Source organism: Parus major, chromosome 2 (assembly GCF_001522545.3).
Source record: "Parus major isolate Abel chromosome 2, Parus_major1.1, whole genome shotgun sequence".
Taxonomy (NCBI): Eukaryota; Metazoa; Chordata; class Aves; order Passeriformes; family Paridae; genus Parus; species Parus major.
The window spans coordinates 14,216,517-14,240,747 of NC_031769.1; the positions used below are offsets into that span (position 1 = coordinate 14,216,517).

At 38.4% G+C, this 24,231-nt stretch overlaps 1 protein-coding gene across 8 annotated transcripts in view; it reads left to right on the plus strand.

Annotated features, from left to right (window-relative positions):
* The window catches only part of ARHGAP12 (Rho GTPase activating protein 12), a 74,914-nt gene extending 53,736 nt beyond the window's left edge, over positions 1 to 21,178 (plus strand). For 5 of the 8 annotated variants that reach the window (XM_019005713.2, XM_033520637.1, XM_019005714.2 and 2 more), the window contains 11 exons: positions 1,200 to 1,281; positions 3,310 to 3,432; positions 7,748 to 7,852; positions 8,205 to 8,303; positions 10,681 to 10,783; positions 11,765 to 11,884; positions 14,729 to 14,827; positions 16,875 to 16,952; positions 17,765 to 17,899; positions 18,155 to 18,257; positions 18,668 to 21,178. In XM_019005713.2, coding sequence (XP_018861258.1) covers positions 1,200 to 1,281; positions 3,310 to 3,432; positions 7,748 to 7,852; positions 8,205 to 8,303; positions 10,681 to 10,783; positions 11,765 to 11,884; positions 14,729 to 14,827; positions 16,875 to 16,952; positions 17,765 to 17,899; positions 18,155 to 18,257; positions 18,668 to 18,842 — 1,222 coding nt within the window. In that variant the 3' untranslated portion in view covers positions 18,843 to 21,178. The remainder of the gene's footprint in view (positions 1 to 1,199; positions 1,282 to 3,309; positions 3,433 to 7,747; positions 7,853 to 8,204; positions 8,304 to 10,680; positions 10,784 to 11,764; positions 11,885 to 14,728; positions 14,828 to 16,874; positions 16,953 to 17,764; positions 17,900 to 18,154; positions 18,258 to 18,667) is intronic. The other 3 variants (XM_015618677.2, XM_015618679.3, XM_015618678.3) reach the window with 2 other exon arrangements.
* Positions 21,179 to 24,231: the final 3,053 nt, after the last annotated feature.

Sequence of the window (24,231 nt, forward strand, 5' to 3'; positions counted from 1 at the left end):
TGCACATCCATGTGCTCCCTTAATTCTTCCTTCACTGTGCTTGTGAAGGGTTTGGAGCAGTGTCAGTCTTCTTTAGGTGATGAGTGACCTAATTTCTAACTTTTCACTGCATCCCAGGCAGTAATTTGCACTATAAATCATAATGTGTAATCAGGTGATGCTGTCTAACTACATTTCTGGTGTTTTGCAAGGAATCAATTGCAAATACTGCAGAGATGTGGCACATCCTCAGAGTTAATTTAGATTTGCTTCTTGCCTTCCCCTTCTGCCCCACTTTTTTTTTGTTAATTTAATCTTTCAGATCTAATAGCATGTTATATCTAGTTCAGTGTTTCCCAGACTTGTGATACACAAAGCAAGCTTGTCCTGAGGATTAAATAGCCAATGCCCAGTTGTTATTGTAGACCCACCCTGACCTAGACCAGTGCAGCTGGGCAGCACATCTGACCTCTAGTTTGGTTTCTCAGAGCTGCTTGCAAGAGTTTGGCAGGGCTGGGTACACAGTAGCATGTGTAAGCTGCTGCTGGTACTATGTGCTGTCATCATTTACGTTGCATCTGCTGGAATCATTGATCTGGATTGTTGCATTGCTGAACAGAAAGATACAACATGGCCATGCTGTCACTTTGAGAGCTGTTAAGTAATAATTCAGTTGGGCAAAGGGAATAGATATTCAGTCAAGATTTTTTTTTAATAACCTCAGGAGGACAGGTCTGCTGGCATAAAATCAAATAGTCAGACAACTGAAACAACTTGTTCTTTCTTTTAATTTTTTAGATGTGTTGCAAATAATTTATTGCCAATATAAATGAGCTTATTACATAAATATGGGACAGTTGCAGCTCATATCAATGAATTTCAGAATTATGCAGTAGTTTGGCATGATCTGTTAAGTACACAGTGAGCTGAGCATTCCAGATTAGCCCCTTTGAAATTATAATTGCATGGTGTTTCTCTTGGTGAACTACTTCTACTACTAATTAGCTTTGTTTGATTTAGACTTTGATGGTCAGGCTGGGATTGTTAACATATGTTCCCTTCTACAAATATGATAGCAATTAAGACTTACTGATGCCACTAATGACTATATATGTGCTTAACTATATTAACATACAGGTCAGCTGGGCAACAATGAATGACGGTTTAAATATCTGCTTTCAGAGTCAATTTATTTTATGTTTGTTTACAATCATTTACAGAAAGAATTGGATGTCATCATGGGCAGTGTTACAAGGGTCATCATTGCTGTTCACTAAAACCCAAGGAAGTGGAACTGGCTGGGTAAGCCCAGGGACAACCCTCATGCTCATTGAAGTGTTAGTCATATAAAGCACAATAAACTAAAACCCTCTTATTTGCAGGGCCTAAATAGCTACATATATACACCTAATATAGAAAAAATGCCTGTGTATAAGTTGGCAAGAAAACAGTTTAATGTAACAATTATGATGTAGCATAAGAAGAAAACCAGTTGTATGTATGTTTGTATGTACGTTTGTATGTTTGACAAGCAAGAAACATTCAGGTGCTCCTTAGTCTTGAAGTTATTTCTCCAGGCCAAATACTTTGTATTCTTTACTAATGTGTTTGTCTAAACAGTTTGTGTGTTTTACCATTCTTGGATCTTTTTCATGAACTCCAGGTAATTTTGAGTGTGATATATATGATAAAGAGAATAGTTTGACACATGGCTTCTTGCATTGGCCTATTTGAGCAATGCAGCATTGTTGTCTTACGATTTAGTCTTGCTGGTTTCCATATTTAGTGCATGACAAGTACAAGTAATTGTACTTATTTTGTTGTCTGATGAAGACCAAAAGAGAAACATCACACTGAAGATGATGATTACTCAATTTTTTTGTCACCTCTAGAGTAATAGCACTATCATTAAATTTGCTTTATTTATCCAGCTGCATTGCTGCATTAATAGGTATAGAAATGGCTCTTTATCTAAGGCTTACATAGCTTCTTTTGGAGGTCTGACATTAAACTATATGGATCTCCTGTACTAACTATAGGTATTGGTTATTTCCATGTATTGTCATGTGAATTCCAGCAAAATTGCCTCTTACAGATCTGTGCTGTCTTGCTGTGGTTTACTGATCTTTCTACTTGGCTTGCTTTCTTCTGCCGTGCTTTATTATGGATAGTGAATTGAAATTGACAATTCCTTTCTATAGCATGGAGTTTTTTTCAGGCCTGTAAATATATTCTCCCCCCCACCTTCTTTAGAAGTGGAGGGCTTGCAAAAAAATAGATGAGAATGGATAAGTCAAGTTTGGAGTAGAAGGGCATGAAAAAGGTAAAATTGGCCTAGATGGTCAAGCAGAGGGAAAAGAAAGGAAGGAAAAACAATAAAAGCATGAAAGAAGGTTAATTCCACTGTATGGCAGGAAGTGGATTTTGGTAACTTCTGTGGTTGACTTCTGCAGCCAAGGATACAGAAAGTATTTTAGTTTTACAGATATTAATATGCATATTGCAAAATGAAAGTTTTGCCTAGGTAAGTAGTCAAGTTCCAAAATCTCAATTACAGCTACTAATTATTCTTAATTCAGGTGTGGTTGTAAATCAAAAGAGGTGTCTTTTTCAGCTGTATGTTGGTATCATTAAAACTCAAAATGCTAAATTGTTCATGAATATATGATAGTACTATAAATTATGTGTGCCCAGATTAATTATCCATAAAAGATAAGCAGTAAGCAGACTTGCATGATATATGGGCGCTAGTATGTCATGTTAAGCCAGATAAAATAATTTAAAAATAAATAAAAATCTTAACAAATAAATTTTAAAATAAAAATGTGTAAATTCTTTTGATAATTTAAGTGGAATAGAAGTCCCATATTCAGAATATTTCTGTGAGACAATATCGATTGTGTGTACTGTTGAGCACTAGAGTTGGGTCAGCAAAATAAGTATCAACAGTGCCAACAGAGTAAAGTGAAACTGGAAATACTAAGTAAGAATCTCTTTCAAGGACTTAATGTTTTTTACACCTGCATAATCATAGCTGACTTTGTAGCTGTGTAATTGAGTGTTCAGCACAGACTCTTCTTGGTGTCCATAGGAATTTTTCTTTTTTTTTTTAGGTATTCAAAATTCCACCTCACCTCTCCCAACTTTGTTTTGTGTCCATATTTTAAAAAGGCTAAGTCAAGTCTAATAGTTTGACATACAATAAGAATTACATTTCTTCATTTTACAAGAAGAATATTTAGCATTCGTCTAGTGATTGATATAACCATATCTTCTCTTTTTGTGCATTGTGTTTTGACTTCATCACTTTTCTTCCTTTTTCTCATCAAGTCATTTTGCCAAGGGAGCTCAATTCCTGAGCTCTTGCTCTCGCTGCTTTCTTCTTGGAAAAATGCTCTCAGTCATCGACCTGCTGTCACCTATGTAAACTCTGCCCAAGTTTCAGCTATCACTGTATGTGTTCTTGTTGCATGCCTCTTGTCACTGTAAGGCTATTTGCCACTAATCCTGAAAGTAAACCTGAATTTTTCCAAGATTCAGTTTTGATGCTTCATATAGCAGCTCATGTATCTTGTTTGCTGTTTTTGAAAGTCATCCAAGGTACAAATTAACACAAGTTTATTGCAATAATCCTGTAATTGTTCCACTGGAACAAAGTAGAAAGCGTATCTAGTTAATTGATGCTAGAATTATAATCCCAAATTTGCCTTCTCTTTGAACCACTAGTGCCTTGACTAATAAGCAGCATGATATGCTGAGTTTTTTAACAGATATTTTGACTGATTCTTTCTAACACAACTAATTTAGAATCTTTGTATGGTGCCTATGATACCTTTGATACAATGGTGTACATGTTGTTTGATAATTCTAGCTGTAATTGGAATACCCCAAAATGTTAATGTTATACATGAAGAGGTGAAAGGACAAGAGCACAAGCATGTTCTGGTTATATTCCACATACAGAAATCTGATTTTAATTCGTAGGATTTTTATATGTAATTTAAGCATCTGCAGTTATGTTTTGAAAATGGCAAGCACAGAAGAGCTGCCTATCAAAAATATATAAATTTAACCTTGTGTTTAAATTATGCAACTGTCTTTTTCTTGTTTGTGAAATTAATTGCTCTGTATGTGGAAGCCTGGTACAGATAATTTATGAACAGTTTGGTAACTTTGTAAAAGGCTGCTTTTTATAAGGAGATCTGGATTTTTCTAAAGTATTTTCACTCAGGTTTTGGTGTGAATGAGATGTATTAGCTATTGTCAAAGTGACAGGGCTTCATAAAGCAAAGAAAATGGTAACTGCTTTGAAGGATTCATCTGCCAGCTTTCTGTAATAGACACATGTCCTCAGTGACAAGTACAGTAGTGGCAAACCAAGCCTGTAAACTTCCCAAACATCAAGGAAATAGATGGAAATAGATGCTCTTCAAGATTAATCTGAGCAAACTCTTGTTTATGTTACACAGCTGTGATTTTAGCCAAGGATGTTATGTGTACATTACTATAGTTCATCAGCATTGCACTGCTGATTATACAGGAGCTCAGATGCTTTTGTGAAATTTTTTTTGAATTCAAATGCTTCTAACAATGGATAGTTTTTCTGTGACAATAAAGAATATATTTTTCTTTGATTTTTTTCCTTTTTTTTTTTTCCTTTTTTTCTTTCTTTTTTTTTTTTTCCCCTCTAACTGTAGTTTTGAAACTCCCCTGGCAGCCAAAAAGGTGCATCTGTCTTGGCTTTCTTTCCACAGTCCATCCATGGATGAGGAGACTTGGAATTAAAACATCCTACCCAGCTCTAGTTAGAATTACTAGAATGCCAGGTGTCATTTGTACGTGCAAAGTCTTCCCATAAATAACTTCCAGTTCTGTTTCCAAAGAATGCTAGAAAGTGTCACAGTACAGACTGAGTGGTTTGTCCCTGTTCAGGCTTCCAGGACTTGGAGAAAATCCTGAAAATATTGAAAAGGCCTTCTATTTATTGACATCAGTTAATAAGGCTGTCCTTAAGCTGCACAGCATCTACTCTATCCAGAGCAAAGAAATACACCATATTCTTTCCAAAAAATTACCTCTCCCATACAACCAGCACAAGTACATCCCATGACTATGTTTTTTGTCTAAAAAAAGCTGTCAGAAGTGACTCTAGGACAGCTTCATATCTAGGACAGCTGGCAGCACCATGTATAAGACCTTGCCCTCTTTCTGTCTTATCCTGCTGCCCTTTCCAAAATCCCCAGACAGGTCAAAAGAGAAAGCCAGTAAGAGTAAGGTGTCTGCTCAGTAAGAGTTGGCTTGTTCCTGACTGGTGCTGACCAGGTAGCACTCTGTTTTGAGAAAGCAGACTTCATGTCTGTGTGGCAGCAGACGCAGAAGGAAGGGCTTGTTTTTGCCCTCTGTCAGCAGAACCTGCTGGCTTCAGGAGGGTTCAGTTGCCTTCAGCAACCTTTGTGTGCAGGTTGTGTGAGCAGCCCAATGCAGCACTTGCTCCTGAAAAGCTTGGAAGCTTGAAAGGAGGGAAATGGCTGCTGGCATTTAATTTTCATAGACCCAGAAGCAGAAAACAACCTTGACAGGAAAGCTTAAAGGAGAGCCTGCATGGTAAACTTAAAATGTCCTTGAATAGAAAGGGTGTGATGAATATATAATGTGTTGGTGTTTAAAAAGAGCTTTGCAGGGTAGCTGGATTATTTGCCTGGGTTTCCCCATCCTTGGATCTCACACAGCAGTTTAGCCACCATTTGAGCAAAAGAATGGTAAAAGACTTTTTTTCCCCTTTTGACTTTAGCTTTTGCTAAAGTCAGAGAAGAAGAAGCATTTCAGAGAAGCTTCTATGCTTCTCTGAAATGCTATGGGGAGTCAGGCAAAAAAGATGGGTGTAAAGCTTGTAGGAGGTAGTGCTGTAATTTGTCAGGTGTGGATTCAGCATGCTAATGTAGTGGAGGGCTTTTCTTTTGGTCAAAACAGCACTGACAGGTAATGTTTTTTTCTTGTTATGTGTCGATGTCACCTGTAGCAAGTCCTCTCCTGTGATTCTCAGCATCATGTGGGCTGTGGTTTTAACTAAGCACCCCCTACCCCCAATCCTGTAGAGGACTTTGGCACTAGTTTCCTGTTCTCTCGAGTGCTAAACTCTATAAATTGATTTTATTTTTTTTCCAACACGCAGCAGGATTGATCTAGACTGCCAGGAAGTGCGTGTCTGGGACACTTTGGATGTGTGTACAGTGGTTATGTGACTTCCTCTCGAATGGGGCAAAAAGGCCCAGAGATTGTTCCTGTGGACTCTGCTGCTGAGCTGGGCTTCTCTCAAAAGCTCTAGTATAATTAATTAGAAATGTTCTTGGATGAGTTTTCTGAGAATTAAGTTAGAAAGCAGAAGGTGGTGGGGATTTTTCCCCAAGTGCTAATTGGCATAGGGTAAATTAGAAGTACAGCCTATTCTGATATTTCTTGGGTGAAATAAAGAAGTTAAGATGCTACTTTCCATTCAGCACTTCATTGCCCTTAGGACTCCAGGCATGGAGATTTTCCAGTGGTAAACAGCCTTTCTGAAACACAATTAGCATTAATTAACATCCATGCTGGGAGTTTAATCAGAAGCTGCAGATTAGTCCTGTTTTCTGAACCGTCTCTTCTCCCCTTGGATATGGCTGTTGTTGTACGGACTGGAAACCTGTGTTTGCAGCAAGGAGCTTGTCCTGGGGCTTAGGTCCCCCAGAGCTGTCACAGGAACAGCATTCTCACATCAAAGACTTCATGAAGAAGTAAGAAAAGAGCCTTTCTCGGGGAGCAGATGCTACAAGCTTTCCCTGGAACTACAACATGAAATTTCTGAGCTATAACTGGCTTTCAGCTTTCCCTGTTCCATACTTTACTCATGTAATTGCAATTAGAGCTTTTTGTTTGTGTGGGCCGCTGAATTGGTTTCCTTAAGGAATTGCATTTCAAAGTTATGTGGTGTATGTTGAAATTGTAAAAGTACTTCATTTAAAAAAATTCTGATACCTAGTATGAATGTGAAAGTAGGAGGTGAAAATAGCTCCCTGATGTTTTTCACTAAATTGTTTGAAGGGTTACTTGTGGCTTAAATATTTAGGGTTTTTTTTTTTAAACTCATAATTTTGTTTATTTGCTGTTTGTTTAATAGACAGACAGAGAGTTCTGTTTACTTGGTAGGACATGTTCCAGTATTGCAGTAGAAGCACTATAGAAAAGTACAAAAGCGTTGGGGGGATAAATGTTTTAAAAAAAATATAAATAGATAAATATACAAACTGAGAGTGCTCTTTTGGTGTGGAGGGATGTGATTCCTGTCCAGCAAACCTACTGTTTGTGGTTCGATTTTTGGTTTTATATACAACCACTGATTAAGTGGCAGAATGTTTGGGGATGTTTTGTTCAGTTATTAGCTGGTTTTGTTTAAAGCTTGGGACTATCTTGACTAAAATCAAGCTACAGTCAAATGTTGTATGGATTTCTGCTGTTTGTAATAGGGAAAAAAGCTCTGCTTGAGTCTGAATGGCATTTAAATTTATAGAATTTTGAGGGCTTTAAGCTGAGCAGCTTGTAATAGACACGCTTAAAAGTTGTTCTGTGGAAGGTTTTTTCTTTTTCTGCTGTCCTGCCTGTTGATGGGTATCAAAGTATTGTATCTGGTTTAAGTTGTATAGGTTATAAATAATACATGTTTTCAAAAGATTGCCAGACTGCAAAGAATTTCATCAGGTTTAATTTTATCATCATTGTTCCTACTTTTTTCCAGAAGTTTGGTGTCAATCAGTCTAAGCCAGAATTTACAGTGGATCTCAAAGGGGCATTGATTGACTGGGCCTCAAAGGACAAATCCAGCAAAAAGAATGTTATTGAGGTAGATTATTTTATTTAAATGCAGAATTATATGCATTTCAATTACTAATGTAAGAAATCTTCTTTAAACTTAGAATAAAAAACTCATAAAACTGAGTTTTATCCACTTCTACCTGTTTAATGTACTGTTATCTCAGTACCTGCAAGAAATGTTGATTTTTAATGTGTCTGTATGGGATATGCTTTTCAGTTTCACAGCAGACTGTTAATTACTATTCTTATTTGGGAATGTTCTTGAGTGGCTGTGTGTTAGCTAACAATTTTGCCAGTGAGAAATTAAATTTAAGTAATTTTACTTTTGAACTGTAGTGTGTTTATCAATTCTGACAATATCTGATTTTTTTTCTTTAAAGCTAAAAACTCGCCAAGGTACTGAGCTCTTAATTCAATCAGATAATGACAGCTTTATTAATGAATGGTATAAAGTTCTTAACTACACCATCAATAATCAGGTATGTATTTAAATCATGAAGGTTCTATTTTCATGGTAATATTATTTAGTAAACCAATTGATACAACAACTTCTTATGCTTCATGTGCTTCTTAATTTGCTGATTTTCTTGAGAGCAGTCAGGAGTTTGAGGATATGGCAGTTTCAGGTGGTGATGAGTAAAATATAATTAATAGTGGCAAAGGGAGAAAGATGGTCCACTGGCTTAAGATACAGGAGGTGTGGGCTGGCATCCATCCTAGAAATGAACTTATTTCTGTGCCCAAATACTTGTTCTGTCTCAGTGACCTGAAAGGTTCTGATAGAGAGGGTATAAAAGGGGGAGGATGGCCAAGGGACAACTTCATAACGTATGTTTGTTAGCATTTGATACTGCTCTTCACTTACTATGGCTGCACTGAAGTGCAAATTAAAAGTCCTGGCAAAATAGTGTATTATCTCTTCTTATCTGACAGCATAATGCCAAGTATTTAATTATCAGAAAAGTGCCCAAGCATTTGCTTTTGATAGTGCCAAACAAGATTAACCATTTTTTAATTCAGAAGTTGGAGATCTTGGAGAAAGTACTGCTCTCATATCAGGCTTATTTTATGTGTATTCTTACTTTTTAGTAGTACCAGATTTGGCTGCTGTCCAGTTTCATTGCTTTCAATGCCAGTCAGTCACTCTCATTTCTCTTAGTTCTAATAGTGCTTTTCACATGTGGGTGTTTTCCACCAAAACACAGCAGGCTAATATGAATGGTTCAGTTTCTTTCTGAGTGCTCATGGTTTAGGTTCCTAATCTTCTGAACTCTCCTGGTATGGAACTGTCATGGCCCATAATAACCAGGCAAGGCAGTGTCTCCCAGTCACTCAGTGATGCCCTTCTCCTGTCTGCCCTGTGTAACACAACATACAAGGCATAAGCCAAGAAAGTGTGTTAGGCTACTTGATAATTTGAAGCACTGAAGCTTTGGGTACAAAAATCCATCAGATCTAAAGGCAACTTTAATTTTGGAAAGTTTATGGTAATAGTAGCTGTGATCTCTTTCCCATGGCCAAGGCAGTATTGCTAGCATGACAAGATCTTCCTCAAAAGGAAAGGCAGATCAGAATCTGTTTTCTTTGCTCACTCAGGCTGTTGTTGTGGCAATATCCTGTACAAGAGGAACAGCTACCTGCAAAGGATGTGGCTGCTCTTTTTTAAATAAAGAAATTTCCAAGTTATTGCTTTAGACTTGTTGCATAGTACAGACTAGATCCCAGGTGACTTTCTTCCATAGCATTTAATAGTATTTTAAGATATGCCAATCCTAAAAATCTTTGGAGCCTCTTGAAGAGTGGCAGAGGATCCTTAATGGGGACATTATTTGGGCAGTTGAATATATCAATCTTTGATGTATGAAAAGGCTATCCAAAGCTTTTGAAAAGGGACAGGAATTAAGGTGTTTAACACTGCCCTACAGGTTAAAGTGCAGCTTAGTCCATAAAGTCATGCTGCTGCTTACTCAGTGCTCTGGAGTGCACAGCCCTGCCTCATTTTTACAGTTTTCTTCCTTGTAAAGAAGGCACTCTGCAGTCAGATTTTGGCAACTGTGTAGCAGTCTAGTTTGCTTCAGTTGAAGTGAAGTATGAAATACACAGTTGGGGAAGGGAATATGTTGTACTGAAACTGAGGAGATTTCTTTTCCCGTTTTCTGGTGTATCTGCAGTCACACACATAGCATGGGCTGCAGGTAAGATCAGCACTCTGGTATCTGCCTCCACGCTTCAACATGGTCTGTGTTTTCACTTGATAATGTTCAATGAGAATTTGCTGAGATAGCAGGAACATAGGACAAGAATTTTAAGCACCAGTACACTTATTTTTCAGAGGGAATTCAGTGTATATTTTGACAGTAGTGAGATTTTCCAACTGATAGTTCTATTTTCTATTAAGAAAATTTTACTTGCAGAGAAAATGAATTGGGTAAATTCCTGCCAGAATTTTTTTTTTATTCTATCAGTCAGGCATTTCTGTGGCAGACCATTAAATAGCTGATGTTTGTCTAGTGTATTTGGAAATTAAGCCCAACCAAAAATCACTTCTGTTGTTTATTGGTTGATGTAATGAAGTGTTATCATGAAAGGCTGTTTGTACTTTGTTCAGTGCCCAACAACATTTTCTTTATTGGGTCTTGTGATGAAATAGAGTTTCTCAAAGTTACTCACTCTGCCAATGAGAGTGGTGTTGTGTCTGGAGATGTTCAACATCTAGAGTTCAGGAAAGAACAAACTGAATGTCATTATTGGGGGAAAAATTGTGTATTGCAGAACTGTCTGCAGGAAATGCATGTGTTAATGCTGTATTTTCTGAACTGGCAAACTGAGCACTGCATATCTTCTTAAATCCAACAGGTAATAGAGTCTGATGAAGCATTAGATGATGAGATACCAGATTCCCCTGGAGTGGAAAAACAAGACAAAGAGAAAGAAAATAAAGACTCCAAGAAACTTCGTTGTGAGTTGAAAATTTTCCATTAATTGATTCTAGCAATGCCAGTCTTCATTTTCTGTATCTTCAATCTTATGTTTAAATAGGAAGAATTCAAAAGGACAGCTAAAAATGAAACTACTGACATTTGGAAACAATCTTAATATAGTTCATTCTACATCTTGCTGCCACTTGGTAAATTTTCTTCCATGTTTTATTAATCATACTTTAAAAAAGGAAGAAGAAGAAAAGAAGTGTGAAATGTCTTTAGCTCCTGTTGTATGACATATTTAAAACAGGGGAAAATAAGCAGTGGTGAAATGAAATATTTTCAAGGTGTTATCAAATGCACAAATAGTATCTGACTTATTTATAAATAGTTTTGAATAAGAATTCTTTTGTTGTTTTACTGATTGGAATTGTGTTTTATCTGTGGCACAGCATCTGTAAATATTTGCACTATTAACTTGGGTGCAATTTCACTAAGTTGCTGCTGATGTTTTGGCTGTTTAGAAAAACAAAGCAGTTTAAATTACACATTCAGAATTTTGGAGCTAAACGTCTTTTTGATGCTGGAATTAACTACCGGTGCACAGAAATAGACTAATTAGGCAGATTGTTTTGTGTCTTTTCCTTCCAGGCCCTATATGTAATTTTCAAAAAAATATTTATTTCTTTCGAATTAGTTAACCTAATGAGAGGCAGGACTGGTTTTGAAACGTAGCTGCATTTTTAAATTTCCATATCAATTGCATATGTAAGCTCCCATTTAGTTGGTTTTGCAAGTTTTTAGTGACAGGGTCGTCTCTTGGCAGTTTGAAAAAAGGATGCTATTTACAAGGAGTTCCAGAAAGTTAAGGAAAAAAATTAGGGATGTGTTGCAAATTTGAATAGGTTTTTTGTGTGTTTTGGAGCATAATTGTTTTTTTCTTTTAATGTTGGTTCCTTGGCTGATAAATGCAGTGTTGGTTCTGTGGGTAGTAATGCTAAATGTGTTTCTCTTTACAGCAGTGAAAGCACCCAGCAATATAGACTCCACAGATCAGAAAAAGACCAAAACGAAGCTCAAGAAGTTTCTTACACGGCGCCCTACATTACAAGCTGTCCGTGAAAAAGGCTACATTAAGGGTAAATGAACCTTTTTAACAAAGGATGTAATTTGATAAGCTGAATTTAGTAGTTCATGTGTAAAATGGGGTTAAAATGGTCTAGTTTCAGAGTAAAATACATGTGTATTGTTGGTTTAACAAAAGTCTTGGATGTATAGTGGAACTGGTGATTGCTGTACTTCTGAGTGCTGTTACTAGCCATTAAACTGCTCGGGGGATGCCTTCTCCTTCGGCTCATTGCTGGCCAAACTGCAGTGAAAACTGGGGGCCCAGGAGCCCATTTGGACTTGGACTCTCTAGCTAAGAAGCACTGCATCCCACCCTTCTGAGCTGGAAATTCAGATATCTGACCTCATTTGTGCAGACGGGAAAGAGCAGCCCTTTGGGGTACAGAGCTGAGAGTGTGTGCTCACCCATTCCACAAGGGTGTTTTAGCACGTGTGGAACCAGACAATCATGTGCCATATCATAAGAAATGAAATATTTAGGAAAACCAGGATGAGGTTACAGGAGTCTTAACTTAAACATCTTTTTCCCATAACTTTTTTTGAATGTATACATTGTTTTAATTGTTTCACAAGGAGTGTTACATATACTCTTGAATCAAAGTTATGAAAGATTTCTTTTTGTCACACTTGTAGAAATTTGAGAGAACAGTATTTGCACAGGTTTAAGTTAATGTGTTTGTGTAAATTATTGACTTGGTGCTCATTGTAAAATTTCATTTATTTATTTATTTGTATACTTTAGCAGGACTTGTAGGTGGTGCTCTACTAGGGTCAAAATAGCATATGGGTAGGCAAATACCAGACCAAATCCTACTGTGATTTGCCTCACCGCATACTTTAACAGGTGTGCTTCTGTTGCATGTGGCGTTTGATATATTTGTGTATCTGCAAATATAATTTATTTGTAAATGATGGAAATTTTGTTTGGAATAAGGAAGCATTATTCCCAGACTTTGACATTTTGCTCTGCTTTACAACTTAGTATTCATGTCATGGCTCAGTGACGTAACTTCTGACATTGGCAACAGTGAACACTAAGCCAAGTTTAATTTGTACATGTGCGTGCTGATGATTGGATTTTTAATAAAGGCATTAAGGAATGAAGAGTTTGTTTTTTATTTAAAAGCATGGTGTAAGTTTTAAAAGTTGGATGTGCACTGTACAGCTTTACATTTATTGTATGAATGAAGAATACAGAAGTCTTCATTTAAAAGCCCAGTGTACTTTTGTGGCTGCTGCAGAACAAACTAAGTAAATGGGAAGCTTGGCAAATCCAGTATGAGCAGAAAACTAGTGAAAAGTTCTGGAAGAAAAAATCCACTTGAAACAGCATGTGCTAAGTGGAGAAGGAACTGTGTCAAAGTTTTGTTACATTGAAAATCAAAACAACAGAAGTTACTTTTAAGATGTGAAGAAAAAATACTGCTCCTGTTTATGTTGAAATTATTAAAGTTGAAGGCAATTGTAGCAAATTACTTCGTTACATGCTACTATTTTCTTCTGCTACCTAATCTGCATTGCTTTACCTGCCACAGCTGCATGCTAGCCTGGCTTTCTGCTGCGTGGGCTTTTTCAATCCTTTGCTACTGATTCTGCTTATAAAGCTCGCTGCGTGAGTAGCTGCCACAGCACTGAGGTGGTGTGGACCACTGGCCTTATCATATCCAGCTAATAATGCCATTAAATGCCCATTTTCATACTGTAAAATTGGTTTAGTATGATGTTTGGGTTTCCCAAAGCACTAGTCAACATGCAGGAGTTGTTAATCTACTGAAATTGTTGAACATGAAAAATGGGCTAAATGCTGTGCATGATGCAAATGCAAGAGCAGTCTCTCTTTTGCAGCTCTGAAGTAAGACACACCAGATTCTGGGAAGATGGCCACTTATGTACCTAATTTAACAGAGTAAACAAACCAGCAAACACTCCTTCCCTTTAATAGTGGAATCTTTGCTTCTCTGTTTCAAGACCCCATGTCACCCTCATGCATATGAATAGAAGAGACCATCTATTATTTGGGCATCTTTGATGAAAGCCATAGAAATGGATCTATCAAAGATTTTGGTAACGTTCAACACCAAAGATTGATAATCTGAGCAAGAAGAATTAACATGTTGCAAGCTGATCTCTCTCCAAGCTAATTTTCATTTTTGCTCCACTTTATGTTGGAAAATACTCCCCCTGGATAGTGTAGTTTTGAAAATAAGACTCAGATTTACCACTGCCCATAAATATCTGTATTTAGATTCTGACCTTGCAGCCAGGTTGCCTGCATGGTCAGACTTGCATCCATTCAGAGCTCTGAGGTAGAATCTGTCATTTACAAATTTGTGTCAGAAGAGTCTATGTTAAAATAAATGAATATAAAATGCTGTGTTAAACAGTGGGTGCAGTGAAAGATGACATTTTGCAGGGTTTTTTCCCAAGCAATGCCAAAAGCTTTCATTCCAGTTAATTATCTCTTTGAATTTATAACAAAGATTACAATAAATGCATGTTGAACTTGGGACAGGAATGGAGTGTAGCAGGACACATTTGAATCTATTAAATTTCTTATAACATTATTGACTAAATGACTCTTAAAAGAATCACCTGATGGATTAAAGTTATTTTAGTAGCAGATCTTCCTTTCCTGGAGGCTCACGTTTGTGTAGCTGCTGTCGCTCTTCTTGCTGGGAGCTTTTTCTTGCTGGGAGCTGCTGAGAACTCTTTTCAAAACTTTCCTATTTCCTCTCCAATACTGCAACAATTGTATCCAGTAGACCTTGCCCTTTGTAGAGGTTTGTTTTAACCTGAACTAGTTCTGTCACTCGAGTCCTGTTCCACTGTAAATCAGTCTCTTTACTTGGTTCCAGATCAAGTTTTTGGTTCAAATCTCACCAGCTTGTGTCAAAGAGAAAACAGCACGGTGCCAAAGTTCGTGAAGCTGTGCATTGAGCATGTTGAGGAACATGGTATGGTTGAATTTTTTTTGTTTACAAATCCATCTAGCTCACCACTCCTAATGTTGAACATTTTAATCTTAAAATGCAGTTGATTTATTTGGGGAAATTAATCTGAAACTCGTATCTGGAGTTAGCGTTGGGTTTTCAAGAGTGAGGACATAGGTGGGATCCAAAGTGGAGAGAGGGGAGGAAATCTTGTATCTCAGAAACTGATCTGCTTCAGTGCATTTCAAGCTGAGGAGAAGTAGGACAGCCTCCTGGCAGCAAGGCTCCAAGGGAAGAGGGATTACAAGAAGTAGTAGAAGAGCTCAGCTCATCAAGTTCTTTTTTTTGCAGATTAAAAGTGACACTATCGAAATGCAACTATTCATTTTTGGAAGGCTTAAGCATGCTAGCAATCACTTCTATTAAAACTTCCTTGGAACCAACTTTTAGGAAAAATGTATGTTTTGTATGTGTATGCACTGACTGCCCGAAGACCAGTCTGTTGGTTTGATGCCCTTCAGCCATTTACATGAATTGCTAAATTTTATGCAATTCTGGAGATTTCAGTGTCCACATATTGACTCAGTTTTTTGTTTGCTTTCATTGAAAATACGTGTTTCCTACCTAATAACTAAGAACTCTTTGTTTGAAAGCTACATAAGACATTCTGGGCTGTCTGCTGTAAAGCACATCTTTGCATTTTTGTTGAAAATTTGTCGGTTGTGACTCCTGACTTGGCCGTAGTCTGTGGGTTTTGTTGCCTGTTTCTTGCTGTTGTCTTTGCCTTATCTCTTGGAAAAGATGACTGAGAGGGGGATTATAGCATCTCCATAATCATCATTCAGATATTTACCAGTCTCTTAATCTGAGAACATTCTCTTGAGTATCAGGGTAAGTGTTACAGGGCAATACATGTGAATCCTGAGGCATTGTCCATGGAGCTTCATCTATCCTGTAGTCTTCTTTGTCAGTGCTTCTATCTTATGGCCTGGGAGGGGAGAAAAACTGCTTCCATTGCATTATTCCAGTCTGACAAACTGCCACCTTGCTTGTGGCATCAGGCTTTGTTCCATTTGTGATCTGAAGAAAGGCGCTATTTTGCTTTCTTATTTTTTCTTCCTTTTTTTTGGTGATTTTTGTTTTGTTTTGTTTTTAAATTTCTTTTTTATTTTAAGGGCAGGACTGCAGTGAAGATAGTGAAGTTTTCTTTTTTTAAATACCTGAGGGGAAGCTGACAGAAATGAACAGCTTTTTTTCCCTACCTCTCCAACTCTTCCTCCTTCTACCAATACACTTCAAATCAGTCCTTTCTGTAAAGGATTGACTAGTGGATTATGGGGAAAAGGGATATATCAGATGGTGCTGGTAACTGTGCTGTGTTGCATCAGACAACTGCTTGAGGAGCTACAGGGAATTGCAGGTATTCTGTCAACACTTACCCTCTCAGAGGCAGTGACTCACCTGCTGCGTCCAAGTGGCTTTTCAGATAATTTCTTTACCTCCTAATCACTGCGGAGTGACTGCAGTAGCAACCACAGAGACACAGTTTTATTCTTTCCTGGTCGAGTGTGCAGTCTTGTAAGGCACAGGCTGCCCATTTTAGTTCTGTAGGCTGTTGGGTAGCTCTGGGTGTGCATGTACATCATTCCTTCTCCATGTAAACCTGGTCACTTGACAGCTCTCTATGCATGACTTGATTGGGATTTTCTTAACCATTCATTAAAAATTGAACATTGTATCCACAAACTACCTGGTTGTTGCATGTTGGACTCCCATGTGTTCCCCTGCCCACCCACCAAGAGTACCTTAAACAAGACATCTGATCTCATTGGGGTAACTTGGAGCTGTTGCCTCATTACTACTTGAACAGGAAGTTTTAGAGATTTCTTTGGGCTTGATGCTCCCAAACTTGAGTCAGCAAATTAAACCTCCTCTGTCTTATATGCCCTGCCCATCAAAACAAGCTAGCTTAACTTTTAATTCTTTGTTACAAGGTGGGTTTCCTTTTAATTTTACTGTGTGGATCTATACATATGTAAGGTATTAAAATTGATTTATCCCTTTGTTTCAGGATTAGATATTGATGGCTTATACAGAGTTAGTGGCAATCTTGCTGTGATACAGAAGCTGAGATTTGCAGTCAATCATGGTAAGCTTTAATTGAAGTACAATGGCATATACTTTCAGATTGTTGAAGTTCATAGAAAGCTGAGGAAAAAGATTTCTCTGTAACTGTAGTATATCATGAGAAATGTCTGTCATATTTGAAATAAAGTTACTTCAGAATTACAGAACTGACTATGTAAATAACATACATCACTTGAAAAACCTGATATTCTGGAGGTTTAGTCTGGTGTGGACCACAGAGGCATTGCTAGAACAGAATTCTAAAAAAGGATGGTAATAGAATTTGAGAAAGGGGGATAATTTCAAACAAAATAACTCACTACCTTATGGGAAAGCAGCAAGCATGTTAAGCTTCCACTAGCATTAGAATTGTACATTAATGCTTCTTTAGTGAAATTTGCTTTTAATAATAATAATAATAATAATACTGCCTTTAAGTGGGGGAAGGGCTTAGCTCCTCTTCACTGTACTCTGTGTATCAAACCCTTTCTTCTGGCAGTATCTTAGTGTAGCCCATCCACAATCTGACCTCTCGTTTCCTGATTGACAGGATCTAACAGTAGATTTTCTGTTATGTCAGCAGCTCCTGTTCCCTTCTGGAAATGCCCCAGCAGTAGGGGAACTGTGTGTAGTGCAGTAGACAGAGTTTAGCCATCTCCATCTGCTGCTGCAGCTCTGTATCCCAGAATGGGATATGGAATGTGCTGAAGTGGAGCAAAGTCTTCTCTGCTTTGAAAGCAATTAGTACAGAAGAATAGTTGAGTTATTTAAAAGGAAAAAAAAAAAAGCTTTTATAGTTGAAGTATTATCATTAATTATTTATTTTTCTCTCAGATGAGAAGCTGGACTTGAATGACAGTAAATGGGAAGATATACATGTCATTACAGGAGCTCTAAAAATGTTCTTCAGAGAATTGCCAGAGCCGCTGTTCACTTACAACCACTTCAATGACTTTGTCAATGCAATTAGTAAGTCTGGAGAACTTGCATATGGGGTTTAAATAACTCCTGTACAATTTTTTAAGTTATTTTGGACACAAGAAAGATGTTTTGGTGGTAATCGGGGTGACTTGTCCGGGGTTACGTGTCCGTGATGCCGGTGCCGGCCGGGAGGTGGCAGTGTTCTATCTCGAATTAGCACTGCAAACCGTAGCTCTTAAATTATATGCTGAAGTTTCAAACAAAAATACTGAACTTTGGTTTCTCAACCTCACCCTTTTGCAGAGCAAGAACCAAGGCAGCGTGTCCCTGCTGTTAAAGATTTAATCAAACAGTTGCCAAAACCAAATCAGGACACGATGCAGGTACTCTTTAGACACCTGAAAAGGTAAGTGACAGACAGAAGGCTTTGTGTTGCTGATCCTCCCTTAAAGAATCCAATTAAAAGTACCAAGTGACAGTTCTTCCTGCATTTTTTTATGCTGGACTTGATAAAAGCAGTGTATCAGTCTGTTTGGGTATGAGCTTGCAGAGCACCACTCTTGAGACACTATGTTTCATAGTTGTGGTGTTTGTTGCCAAGTCCTTTAGAGGGACTGTGAGAGGACCAAGAATGACGTTTCAAAACAAAACCTTTTTCATAGAGAGGGGAATTACAGCAGCTATATGTCCTATTAGCAAGACTACTCATTAAATAAATACTCTGAATAGCCAATTGCTTTGGGATATGTCTTTTGCTGTCATCCTATTGCCCTAACACTGATAAATCGCTCTGTTGTGTATTTTTTTCTCTTTCAGAGTTGTAGAAAATGGAGAAAAGAACCGAATGACCTATCAAAGTATAGCAATAGTTTTTGGTCCAACTTTATTAAAACCAGAGAAAGAGACTGGTAACATAGCAGTCCACACAGTATACCAGAATCAGATTGTAGAGTTAATTCTACTGGAGTTGAATTCCATCTTTGGACGCTGACGTTTTTCTTGGAGAAGAAACTGGAAGTGATGGGTTGGCAGCAGTACTCCATCAGAAGGAAAACCTCTTGCTATATATGATGTTTTATGTTTGTGGACCAAGAAGCAACTTGTTTTTTTTGCACTTTTGGGGAGGGAAGAAACAGGAGAAATGTTTGACCACTTTAATGCGAATTAAAGACAACACTTCAGATTTCTTTGAAAAGTTCAATATAAAAAGTGAATTGACAAGTTTATAGTTTGCCTTTTTTAAGGTATTGGAAAAACTTAATATAGGTTCATACACTGGATTTCTTGGAGAGTAAAACTAATAATCTCAGACTGGGTAATCTGGAATTTAATCTCAAAATTCTTCCATATGATGGGGAAAAGTCCTATCATTTTTCCTGGTATGGAAAAATTCAGTGAAGGTACATCCTAAGCTTGTTTATTACAATCTACTTAGATCTGTATAACACTTTTCCAAGGGGTTCTGCATGCAGTGACTGTCATAGGCTTGCGCTAACAGTTTGGTTTAGTTATTCAAATCTAATTCTTCACTTGATATCTGCTGCCCTCTTTCCTTCTTTTTCTCCTGTTTTTCTATTGTTATTTCTTTTTTTAATTTTATTTCTTTCTTTTTTTTTCCCCAGCAACCTCTCTGGAAGTTCTTTGCTGCTTCATAGAGCAGCACACTATTACACTATTTCAAACACTGAACTTGTAAGAATAGCCTGCAATGGTTATTTGTCTTGGGGCATAATAGAAGTAATATTTAATAAACATGTTCATTTTTTCAGGGTATGTCCTGAGCTAAGTTTTGTGTTATACTGATCTAAAGCTAAAGTCCTAAGTAAATACCGACTGTAACACTGTATGGAGTTCTTGGTATCATGCTGTGGTAGTGGAAGTTCATTCTTGATGTAAATACAGCCTGTCCTTTTGATTCCTGTATATAATTCAGTTCCTGTATAGTTTAAGATCACTTTAGTCGCACATTTCTAATCATGGGTAGGTTAGCTGCAGTAGCATAATGTTTCCAGTGGATGTCTGGGTTTCAGCAGGGAAACAGGTTATGGGGAGGGAGGGAGATCTAACTGTGTGCACTTTTAGATGTTAATTACATTTGCGGGCAAATAACTGTAATGCAAATGGTACTGGAGAAATACTGAGTGTGCTTGCTAAATTGTTAATGCACTACAAGAAGAGCCTTTTAGGTTATTTAATATGTACAGGATACATTAGAAAAATGTTTTATGAATTCTAACATCTACAGATAGTGAAAGTCATGTTTTGATAGATAGATGTTTGATGGAATCCACAATGCTAAATTTAAGATTTTCTTTTTACATTAATGTAGAATAATTTGTAAAATTGGTTTTGAAAGATTTTGTTACAGGGAGCATGGTCTGCTGAAGATTTTTTTAAATGTATTTTTCTAGACTAACTGCTGTATCTGACATATTTGTTATGTCTAACCTGAATAAAGAAAACCAATAGTTCTTTTAGAGTTTACCATACCCACTTCAGACAACACCTTTAAACAAGACCAATGTATCTTACCCCTTAGCATGGATGGATACCACTTGTGATAAAGAGCTGTCACACTGGACTGAAACATGAATGCCTACTTTATAACCTGACAGTTTTAGGAACTTCCCAGTCCCCTTCTTTAACAACTTGAATTCTAACATGAGGTTCAGAGAGGGCAGAAGTAATTTCTGGATATAAATTTGTGGTCTTTAAAACACATCCCAGCTTGGAGCCCGCTGTACAGGAAACAATTACATTGAGGAAGGGATGGTGTCAGTAGCCTTAGGTCTGCAGCGTCCCTCTCACCCACAGCCCTGGCTGGCAGCAGAGGGACTGTGTGGTGACACACCGAGCTGTAACCAGACTGATGGTACGAGAATTTCACGAGCATAGGGCTTGCATGAAAAGTTTTTGGAGATGAGCGAGAAGATTAGTAACCTTGTGGCTTTCTCAGTGTCTTCTTGTGGTAATGGTGAAGTCTTGTGGTTTGTTACAAAGCGACCTGGGTGAGAACTGCGAAAGCCCCGTCTCAGCGCTGTGTTATCAGCCTCCCTCTGGGCTGTCACACCGAGCAGTGCTGAGCCTGTGCCCTAGAAAATATCAACAGGGTTGGAATCTGTGGCTGTATGTTATTCAAACCCTGCCTTTGGCTGTAAAGAAAGAATTCCTGCTGCTACATGAGAGGGCTTGTTCACCGGTCACCGTTTGTTGCGAGTGTAACATTTTTCGAAGGAAGAATGCCTTTTAAAAGCAATTTGATAATGAGGATGTCACACTTTTCCTTGTATTCCCCAAAAATAAAGCATTTTGTTATTACAATATCTAGATGGGTTTGTTCCGGTCTTAATATTCTAATTTTTATTTTGGGGATGGGAGAGGATTCTTTTTAATTGAAAGAGCTGTGGGCAAACACCTGAGACATTAAGGAAGAAGAGGAAATCCAAGCTGATAGTACATTTGTTGTGACCAACATGAAACTGTATGTCTCCACATTGTGTTTCTTCACTGCTTGAAAGATCTTGTCTTGTTCAGTTAGCTTTCTTTTAAATAATCAAAATTAGGGATTTGCACAAACACACCAGGGAAAAGCTATGTGTATCAGATGAAACATAGTTTTATATATTCCTCAGTTCAGGTTCTGTATCAGATTTGAATCTGGTATAAAGTCAGTTTAAAGCCTGAATATAATTTTTTGGGGGCTATAACCACTCAAAGGGTACTGGAAGTCCAGCATTATGTATTGGTGCCAGCTGAAATTTTTGTTCCAGCACTGGAGCTGTGTTCAGCTCTATAGTCCAGCTACACAGCCGTAGTACCAAGAAACTTTCAGCCATGCTTGACCTGTACCAGGTTTCTTCACTTTGAAGCTGGAGAGGGAAGTGGACACAAAAAAGACAAGGTAAATGTGCACAGTCATTTCATGTAAACGAATTTTTTTAAGGCAGAGTTGCGTGCAGGAAGCTTTATTGATAGGTCATGCTTACTGTCCAGGCTCAACAAGGCCTCTCCCTATCTTCACAGAAATCCATTATAAATTCCCTTTGTACTCATTGTGTCCTGGCAAGCGAATCCTCGTCTTGCAGAATGAGGGAGAAGGGAGTTTATAGGTAACACAGTATCTATCAGTTTATTCCTAGGCCGAGCTCTGGCTAATTTCTCCTTGAAGGGAACAGCTTTATTTAGCCCTGAAGTAGTGATATTTTCAGAATCAATTGGTTAATTCATAAGCCATAACGTAACCCAGGCACAGTAGGGCATTCTGCCGGCCCAGGGGGAGGGACAGCATGTCTGATGAGGCTGCCTGCAGCCGCTGGGGAGAGGAGAGCTCCTCTGAAGAATCTTAATTAGCCTCCACAATTGTGAAGTTTTGTGGGCAAGCAGCTGGTAGGACTGGATCAGGCCTTTACAAAAGTAGCCCTATGTGAATGTGGGACTTAAATGAACATTCCCCCCCTCTCCAGTTCCCCCAGCATTCTTGTAAACAGAGCACTTGTAAAACAAGCTCACACTGTGTAACAAACCAACATGAGAGACTTTCAGAGGTGACTTGGCCTCTCAGTCCTTTTTATTGCCTTGAGAATTAAATGGCAGCTCTAATATTAGTTTCCTACAACTGCCCAAACAGATTCTAGTTTCTTAAGGTACTCAGCTGCTACTTTAAAAAAGTAAAAGAAATCTGTGTTGAGTTCAGCAAACTCAGAACCACAAAGTGGAACCAGCAGGTATAGTGTTAGTTTTATTTCTCATGGAGTCTCCTCTTACAGCTTATTACACTAAAATACAGCAGGCTGGGGAAGGGGAGAGAGGTCCTGAGTGTGGGAATAAGTAAATGCAGAACACTGAAGGCAACAGACAAAGCAGGTGTGATGGACAAGCAAGATAGCAAAGAAACATTCACTTGAAACTGCAGGAATCCAGGCCAGAGACCTGGGAGAGAGCTAGGCTGCCAAGAACATGGGCTGGAGCTGCTTTTTATTTTCTCTTTTTCTTCCTTTGCACGTCTTACAATACAGATGAAGGCCAGCTATGTTTTTTAAGGGTAATTTGCTCTGCAAACAGGTGGGGGTAAGTAATATTGCAAAGCAGCAGTACCTGCCTTTCTCCATCTTTTCTGGAGTGGCTTCTATGTGTCATCTCCTCTGGGATGCACTTGTGTCTAACTTCCCTGGACACAAACACCTGAGTGCTAATGGGAGTCAAGAGCAATGTCCCTTCAACCAGCATCTGTGCAATACAAAAATAAACTTGTTCTCAGTTTGGCAGTGTTCTGGTGCCACTGAGGGCCCCATCCAAGATCCAACCCTTGTGGCACCAGATCCTGAGAGGAGCAGGTGGTCCTGTCACAACTTCAGCATACCAGAAGAAACAAATATACGAAGATCCAAAGTGGAAGTATGCCAAACAAAGATTTGTTTCTATCTAAACTATCTTCACAACTAGTTTAGATCTGCATGCACAGTACAAATCTGGTCAGAATAGCTTGTTAATTCATAGTGTAAAAGAAACCACTGTCCTCTAAAAAATTAAATACTGTAATAAAAAGCTGTCATTTCTTATATCAAGCATTGGAAGATACGTGTTGAACATTGGTCAGCCTGTCTAATTCATCAAGTGCTGCAGCCAAATAACTGGAATCAAACCACTGGCAGCATTTCATGGCCACTGATGTGCCAGTGCTTTCTGCTTTTACATAGAGGGAGATGCTGAGCTGGTGGTGGCTTGGTGGTTTCCTGCATGAAAGTGTCCTAACTAGTAAGTTGTTCCAGTAAGGGAGGAAACTAACCTAGAAACAAAACTGAAAAATCACCTCTTTACAAGAAAAACTCTCAGCCTGGGCTGGGCAGTGCTTGGGCTGCAGGTGCTTGACCTGCACAGTGCTGTCACCAAGCTCGCCTGCAGGGATGTTCTCCCCTGGCACTGAGTGACTGAGTGCATCTTCTGTGGGTGCTGGCCTTGCCAAGGCCTCTGCCAACACACAGGTGTGACCTGCTCAACTTCACAGCTTTCTCCTGTGAAGACGAGCTGAGACATGGTTGTGCAGGAGGTAATGCCTCTCCTCTGGCAGGTTGAAGGATGCCACTGTATTTCCTGCTATGCAAAGGCTGTTTCAGAGCTGAAGTGCTGTTCTCACTGATAACTAGTCATGCTCTAATCCAGCTCGAACCTTTTGCTTCCTTATTTGTACAACAGTGTGGAGCCTGGGGGCTGGAATGTGCTGTGGTGTGCCCAGAGCGCTGCTTCCCTGGCAGAGGCTGAGCACAGGCCACTCAGCCATAGACACTTCATCACAAAGCAGTCATCAGCGTAAAAGCGTGGACTAGAGAATTAGAAAAACGTTCCTTTCCAGGTAATAGTTAAAGCAGGCAGTGTGCTGAGTG